This window comes from Centroberyx affinis, unplaced genomic scaffold (genome assembly GCF_046629955.1).
Source record: "Centroberyx affinis isolate AG114_WGS23_722 - 3 ecotype Tasmania unplaced genomic scaffold, CSIRO-AGI_Caff_v1 ptg000814l_1, whole genome shotgun sequence".
Classification (NCBI taxonomy): domain Eukaryota; kingdom Metazoa; phylum Chordata; class Actinopteri; order Beryciformes; family Berycidae; genus Centroberyx; species Centroberyx affinis.
In genome coordinates this window covers 233,777-242,413 of record NW_027279416.1, presented here as the reverse complement: position 1 = coordinate 242,413, position 8,637 = coordinate 233,777, and the positions used below count along the sequence as shown (strand labels likewise).

The window sequence follows — 8,637 nt, the reverse complement described above, 5'->3', positions numbered from 1 at the left end:
GATAAACTGAACATATGGTTGTCTATGTGGTATGCAGTATAAAGGTGCACAAATATTACATTATTGGCTTTTTTTTTCTTTTTCTTTTTTATCAATGCAGCATTTGGAAAGGCGCCAAAAACTTGAAACTGGAGGGAACATAATCGATTGGTCTCCTATCTCCGCCCATGCTTGATGGACGTCCAAGTGATCCACTCACAACAAGAAGGAAAAGCACAAACCAATCGCTTTCTTCTCCTCTGGAAAACCTATCACGATTGGTTTAAGGCCAGAACTCTTTATCCAATAGTCACTAGACTTCCTGTTCACTTTGACCTTTCAAAGCCAATCGCTGAGCGACTTCAATTTCAAAAGCCAATGACATTTTAGGGCGGGACAACGCGCGGTGTTTATATGCAGCGTTTGTCGCTGGCTCTCGCAGCATCTGTTGCAAAGCTGAATCTGCAGTGTTTGTTGTGGAAACATCTCATTACGATCAACAATGTCTGGTAGAGGTAAAACCGGAGGAAAGGCCCGCGCTAAGGCGAAGACCCGCAGCTCCCGGGCCGGTCTGCAGTTCCCCGTGGGCCGTGTGCACCGTCTGCTTCGCAAGGGTAACTATGCCGAGCGGGTTGGCGCCGGGGCTCCCGTCTACCTGGCTGCCGTCCTAGAGTACCTCACCGCCGAAATCCTCGAGTTGGCCGGTAACGCCGCTCGGGACAACAAGAAGACCCGCATCATCCCTCGCCACCTCCAGCTGGCTGTGCGCAACGACGAGGAGCTGAACAAACTGCTCGGCGGCGTAACCATCGCCCAAGGCGGTGTCCTGCCCAACATCCAGGCCGTCCTGCTGCCCAAGAAGACCGGCCAGGCTGCACCGAGCTCCGGCAAGGCGGGAAAGAAGGCCTCGTCCCAGTCTCAGGAGTATTAGCCGGCTGGCTAATGAACTCTACCCCCCAACGGCCCTTTTAAGGGCCACCAAACATTCATTGAAAGAGTAGCTTTCCCTGTTTACATTATCTTTCCGTTTTGGCTGTACATGACTTTTGCGCCTGAATTTTGATGAATAAACCTTTGTGTTTTGTAAACTGGTCATTCTCAGTCGCTGTACTTGCTAATTCTAGTGCAGGAAGTTTGCTAACGTTAGTCCATGTTGTGAGCGTAGTATTCAGCCTTGTTTATCTTTTGAATTGTTCAAACGGTGCTGCTGTGAGACATGAAACCACGGTTGCCTGAACGGAAGGCCTAGTACAGAGTATAGATATCTACATCTTTAAAATAAAGCATTTCAGTATTAGTCATTCGACGATGACTTTGTTCTCCAGTCATCATTGTGGCCTGTGGTGCTTATTGGCGCTACTTTTCATTCAGCAGGCCGAAATTTGAGGCCTTTACCTGAGATGCTAAAGGCCTCAGTGAGCTCAGCCCTGCAACATGCACACGGTGCCTTGTTTGTAGGCCGTAACTGCAGCAATCGTTTCAGTTTCTCTTGGGTGTGACTATCTGCAGGCTCCAAGTGCCAGAGTTACCTTTAGTTCAAGATCTGAAATGCGGCTAAACGTTTGGATAGTGTTTCAGAGGTTTAAAAGTTGCTGTTCCAGTGCCCTTCTCTTCAGGTGAGAATCTCCCTGCTGCATCCAGACACTGATGCTGCCGTTTTGTTAGTTTTCAAGCTTATTTTTGTCCAGGATTAGTTGGTATGATGAAAGTAACAAAACATGCTTAGAGGGGAAAAGGGAGAGGTGTGTGAATATAATATCCACATGTAGGCCTTATGCTGAGAAAATGGGAATTGCCTGCCTGGTTTTCCTTGTGTCCGTAGGCTACAGTGCATTCACAGACTAGTCAGTACAACTTGCCATATATTGTAATGTAGGCAAAACAAAACTATGCTCCATGCTGATTCCAATATATTGCTTTTTTTATATTTCATAGTGGGTAGTTTGTTTTACCCTACTAATGGTATGTAAGTGTTTTCCCCATGTCTTCTCAGTCAAGCAGCAGGCTTAAGAACCACTGATGTAGGAAAAAAAATGGATACAATTCTTTTCAGATTCACTATACTGTAGTAGCTTATTCAGTATCAGTAGCTACTACACAAAATGGGGCATGTGTTAAACACCATGTCTTGCGATTTAGTCTGTTGATCATCGCCTTCAGTAAATAACAGTCTGTGTGGTTATATCCTGCACTGTAACGGTTGTTGCTGCTGGAAGACCAGGTGTTTCCTTGTGTCACATAACGTTAGAATTTCCTGCAGCTAGTTTGTCAGCATGAGCACCGAGACATATCTGATCAAATACTGTGTGACACTTAAGATATGGCTCTACTGCAGCAGGCATGCCACTCTGGGTGGAACATAACCCACTTAATCAAGACACTACATTTGTAAATGCATCCTTCACATGCACAGGATGTCTGCTAGAAATGAAGAGATAAATCATACCTTCAAGCCGGCTTTCACCAGTGTTTGGATGAAGCGCCACTACGTCATGTGGAGTAATATTCCTTGGAGAGACCGTGAAATGAAGATTAAAACAGTGTGTTAAAAGTTAAATTATACCATGTAGCACCTTTAAGAATTGACAAAGATGTAGCAGCAGTATTCACTGAAGCATTGCTGCAAAGAGGTATTTGTCCAGTCTGAAAGGGCTTGTAGGTGGGTTATACTGTATATGGGGAGTATGGGATATCCTAAAAGGCCTCAATTGGCCAAACTACATTTATGATGAAAGTGAAAGCTACCAAGACACAGCCATGTCTCATCTGCCCACCATAACTACAGAGGCACACATGCCAATGCACACCACTGTTAAAAATGCTTTCTGACACCTTGCCAATGTACAATGACCTGACTGTAGTCATCCTAAGAGCTGGTATTTGTGTAAGTGAAAAATGAGATCAAATAACGTAGTCTGACACCGAGCTACTGGAGGAATGGACAGAATGCAAGAGCAATATTGGATTGGGCTCAAATGCATCCGTCCACACTTCAATAATCAGCTTTTCAGATTTTGCAAAACCCTTCCTATCCTCCACATAGCTTCATCTTGTTAAATAGAAGAATTAAGGTTCACTTCAGCAGAAATAACACAAATCAGACAACACAGTAGTTTAAGACATTAGATTAAACATGTGCCAGAGCAACATGTCAACAGCTGCAATGTTTTCTTAAAAAAGTTTGAATGGATGAGAATGCACTTCACTGATTTTTCCACCAGGGGTCATTGGTTTCATATGCCTGAACAAGGCTGGGACACTGGATTTGGCAACACAAAAACCTGCAGGTGTATCTTCAAAAAGTCAATTTTCAGGTAAAGATGCTTTAATTTATTCAGATACCCACTGGCTGGCACTGAGGTGAAAGCTGTTTGTCTGGAGTCACCTGTGACGCTCAGCACATTGAGTGAAATGTATAGATATGTAGATACTGCAGCAGTTTCTTGTCTGATTCTTTGAAATTAATGACACACTGTGACAACAACCGCACATACACACCGCTGCCTCTCGACCCATACGCTTTTTGTAAACTGATGGAAAATTTAAATGGCCTTAGGACAGGCCTTCACCTCCATTCCCTGTCTGCCTTTCATGTTCTTTGATCTCTAATGTGCACTTGCTCTGAATTATTTCCTCTTACCACGAACAGGAGTAGGGGGTGAAAAGGTTTCCTGCTGGAAGTGAAGTCGGTGGACTCGATATTGGCAATAATATGATGTGTGTCTATGTGTGGTAATTTTTTTTTTTATCAACAACAGCAATTCCAGAAGACTTGATGCCATCTGTGGTGTGGATTATTTGTATTTTCTAACAATTTGCTCATTACAGTTCAGACAGCTAAAAAGACCCACAGCCCTTCAGCAGGGTGAGAGCAGGCAGATATTTCTGTCTGCTTTCTTTTCATTTGTGGCAAAAGCAGCATGACGCACCAAGTTTGAACCCAGCCCAGGACAGACTGAACCAATTACTCCGGCCCAGACAACGTGTCCAACGTCAACAGCCAGGCTAAAAATTCCACCTAGGAAAAACTTGAACGTCCATTGGCTGTGATAACTATAATTTCCTGAATGGCATTCTGTCCAAGGCTTTAAAGTTAACAGTGTACCATTTCTCATTCCTACGAGACAAAGTTATTCTCTTGGTTAACAGAATGTTTTTTGGATTTTCTCAGTTCATTATTCTGCTTTTGCTGTGGTTATGGCAGTAGCTGTAGCAGTAGCTCTGTTAATAATGTCTCAGTTGAACATATTTCAACTTCTTTCCATAAAATCTTTCATGTATAAAGCAGAGATGCGGAAGTTTCACAGTTGTAGTTTATGTGTGTCTGTAAACGCGTTGTAGATTAAAGTGCTTTTCCTCAAGTGCAAACTAATGTTGGTAGTAAACCACAGCCAGGACTATACTGGTGCTGTCCTTAATGAGTTTGAAGTGATCTCATCCAGGAAACACTTGGTCCATGTTGTGCTAATTACAGCTTGGTGAAATAGTGAATGTTAAAAAATAGCATTACCTAAAGCCTAGCTTAGGGATACTGAAGGGGAAGTAGATTTTCCAAGTTAGTCAGTCGTTTTTACAGTGTGTAGCATTCAAATTCACATCATTAAATCCAAATATGTAATGAAGTAAATGCCACATTGCAAAAATGAGACAAAATAACAGGGATGGGAGAAAATAGAGTTTAGATTTACCTCACAAAACTACAAAATATTCACTCTGGGTATAGTGTGAGAGTCTGAGCAAGATATCTATCCGCTAGAGAACAAATCTGCCTTGTATTAACTATGGAGAGAGAGAGAGAGAGAGAGAGAGTGGGAGAGAAACAGCAAGAGAGAGAGTGCAATGAGGGTAAGACAGAGTGGGTAGATGCAAATGGATGGGAAAAAAGAATGATAGGTGGAGAGAGAGACAGAGACAGAGAGTGGGCCGGAAAGAGGGTTGGGTCTGATGGAAAGATGTATATGTGGATGTGTCACTTTGAAACTATCTAAACAACATAGAACAGCTGACAGCAAAGACAACACATAAGCTATAAAAAAGATATTTATTACATCCTGGGAGAACAGAGCCCGGAGACTTTCCTCATGAAGAGTTTGGAGAATGCCTTGACTCAGCCGAGCTTTGGATTTAATCACTCCACAGACTACAAAACGTTCCTAACCAGCTCCGGTAATGAAAAACAAAAATATGTGCTTGTGTGAGCGTGAGAGAGAGAGAGAGAGAGAGAGAGAGAGAGAGAGAGAGAGAGAGAGAGAGAGAGAGAGAGAGAGAGAGAGATAATGGGGCTATTGTAGTAGTTTACGTTCAAGGTTTCCAGTCTCACATGGCCCAGTTATTCCTCACATGGTGTGTGTGTGTGTGTGTGTGTGTGTGTGTTGTGCACTGAGAGATATGATTATCCTCATTTCATTATCCATTATCATTTCCATAACTATTGTCTTCTTTAGCCACAGATATAATGTATTGGAGAATTTGATGAGTGCCAGTTTCCCATGTCAAATAACACAGGTTTTAACTCAAATATGAGTGGAGGGTCTGTCAGAGCAGGTGGAAGTCAGAGAGAGAGAGAGAGAGAGAGAGAGAGAGAGAGAGAGAGAGAGAGAGAGAGAGAGAGAGATCAGGGTGATTATGGGCCAGACCCAGCAGGCTCTGTGAATGGACACTTTCATGTGTGTGTGAGATCAGGCTGCCTTTGGGGCTCAAACGTCCAGTAATGTGCTTTGGAGGAATTACAGGCTGATGAATAATTTCCCCCGACAGAAGTGAGAGGTGCACATGAGCCTGAGTGAGTACATGTTTTAACAGTAAGATGCCATAAACTTTCTGTTGTAATACGTTTGTGTGTTCAATAGGTGAAAATATGTTGTCATAACAAGTGGTGTGTGTGTGTGTGTATGTGTGCCTCCCTCCTCCCATGTTATTGAACACCAAAGGGACAGAATAAGTAATGAGAAATATGAGAAACTGTACACCTGTACTTGCTAGGTGGGAGATTGATGAGAAAGGTTGGGTGATGTCAGCAGTTTTCTGTTGTTGTTTTCTTTCTTACTGTTTCCGGTTTGCTTGTGTTCATACCTTTTCAGTGTGGTATGTGGTCAATGTCATAATGCGATCTGCTACTTTCTGTACTTGTGTTATTGTTACAGAACCCAAGGGCATGGGTGTTAGATAAATCCAGCAGAACAAATCACAGGATATCAATGGCATTGGTGTGTAATGGATATACTGTGTACTGTAGGGATTCTGAATGTTCAAAGAATCACTGAAGCATCTCATGATTGACTCAGTTTGAATTTGAATGATGAAAAAAAAAAAAGATGTTATTCTCAAAAGAGACTTTTTCACATCCCTGGTATGTTGCCGTGTAACAGGATATCATTGTTTTTTCCTGATGCTTTTAAGCACCATGCAACTAGCTGAGTGGGATTCTAACCGGTTCTTTGTTGTGGATAGGACTGTGGTCGTTTTGCAACATTGTGGTTTAACCTCTCCATCTATGAAACCCCTCTATGAATCATTCTCTTACCACACCTGATTCACACTGCACTCTAGAGAAGGACACTCATCCTCATGAGCTCATGAGTACATCAGAAAGCACAATTGTGATTTTGTTCACTGTTGCTCACCAGAGTCCCACTCATCCATATGTGTGTGTTAAATGTAGCCTCTATATTCAGTTTGTCAAGGCATTGTCATCTACTGAATTCTCCAGTCATGCAACCTTTGTGTTGCTCCTTCTTATCCAGTCACCACATGCATAGTTGTCTCTGGTCTTCTGTTCCAGGCTGCACTGTTGCGTTCTTCTATCTGTCTACTCTCATATCACCTCCAGACATCATGCTGAGACCTGCAGACATCTGGCCCACAGTCAAGCTAGATGATGTATAGAGCTGTGTATAGTTTTGGAAGCTCCACAATCTGTGCCTCCCACAAGCGGTCAGCACATAATTCAAGAACTGTGAGAAAACCTCACACCAATGTGACCAGTAAATATGCACATTTAGCAAGCAGTTGGCAAATGTACACATTTACCAGTAGATGTGAATTCATAATTTACCCACATTAAACATGACCTTTGTGTCTCTCCTCAGTGGTTCATGCAGCTATACATGTTTGAATGCTAGAGCACTACTACAGCCAATTCTGTCTTGACACCAGGCTGCACTACATGTTAACAGTGCAAATAAAGACATGCACTAGAACAGTATTGACTAATAATCAAGGTCAGATATGGCATACAGTCAATAAGCATTCATATAATCATTCATAATTTAGCTAGCAACAACACTGTATTGACCACTGAGTGTTACCTTCAGTTAGTTAATGTGCTGTAAGATTCAAAGAAAATTAAAACCTCAGTATGTATTTGAATTTCCAACCTGGTTGGATTTAGCTGGGTGAGACCTGGCATATGTTAGACATGTATACATAGTTACAGGACTGTTGCAGTTGTCAACACTTTGTGTTGGAACAATCCCTTTGTTTTAAGAGCCAGATTAAGTTATTAAATTACAGCATTAATGTCTTTTGTAGTGAATACCTTTTAGCTGACTATCTTTTCACAAGGAATATCTCTCTAAAATTTAGTCATTCTGTCAAACCGCAATGTGACCTAAGACTTCTTTTTAGATGCTTCAAACAGCATCTTTTAGTTCACTGTGTTATTAGGCTCATAAGTAACAGCCTTTATAATAGTAAACATCTTCACTCCAGTGTTAGTAAGAAGCAAAGTCCTTATGACTTTAAAGCCGTTCATACAAATGCATGCACTCCATATATTAATGGGGCAAAGAGGTGAGATGAGCTGTACAAGATGTCCACTATTTGCAATAGATAGATAGATAGATAGATAGATAGATTGATTGATTGATCTCAATTCAACATCACCAAGTGAGACATTCAGCAGCCTTCCAGCCCCTCAGCTGGTCAGCAGTAACTTCCACGTCATCGCTGAGGCTGACTCACACACTATCTACCTTCACTGTAGGCTTTGCTTTCCACAGTTGGAGTCCATCTGGGTTACTTAGCTGCGTCTTTTTGTTTGTTTTTATTTTCCTCAGTGAATCATCATCTGCTTCATTTCCTCCATCTCTCCTCTGGCCTCAACCATGGGAAAAGGCTTGAGAGATCAATAGTGGAGCCTTTCTTCTCCTTTCTCTCCCACTCTCTCTCTCTCTCTGTCTCGGCCAAATTGTTCCTGTGGGACGTCTGAAAAGATGGCTCGCATGTGTTCACTCGCTTCCTGTGGAACATAGTATTTCTCTATCCAAGCACCACTGATAATGCACCCACTCTACCAAGTTGTATTAGTCTGAATTGTTTTTCGACTGTTTTCCAGATTGGAAAGCCCCCACTTTTTTTCGTCAGCAGCACAAAGCTCAGAGCAGGAAGTCAGCTGTTAGGACACAAGGTCTTTTCCATCTCCTACTCCTACGCCGCACTTATTTCCACTCTGGGTCCCCCAACCTGGCTGCTTTACCAACACACTCTGACAATGCTGAGGAGACTCACAGCAGGGCGGCGCTTGGTTCCTGAGCTCCGATCATCCAGCCTGGTCCATCTGATCTTTCTATCAGTGGAACCCCTGTGAGAGCAAATGCATCTCTTGGACTCTCTGAGGAGGATCTGAACTTGACCTAAAGCCTGTCTATTCTGAAATAT

General features: G+C 42.6%; 1 protein-coding gene across 1 annotated transcript; it reads left to right on the top strand.

Moving 5' to 3' along the window:
* The first annotated feature begins 412 nt into the window (after nucleotides 1-412).
* On the top strand, nucleotides 413-1,209 carry h2ax (H2A.X variant histone). The gene has a single exon (XM_071520635.1). It carries the CDS (start codon nucleotides 482-484, stop codon nucleotides 908-910), a length of 429 nt encoding a protein of 142 aa, XP_071376736.1. The 5' UTR covers nucleotides 413-481; the 3' UTR covers nucleotides 911-1,209.
* The last annotated feature ends 7,428 nt before the right edge of the window (nucleotides 1,210-8,637 follow it).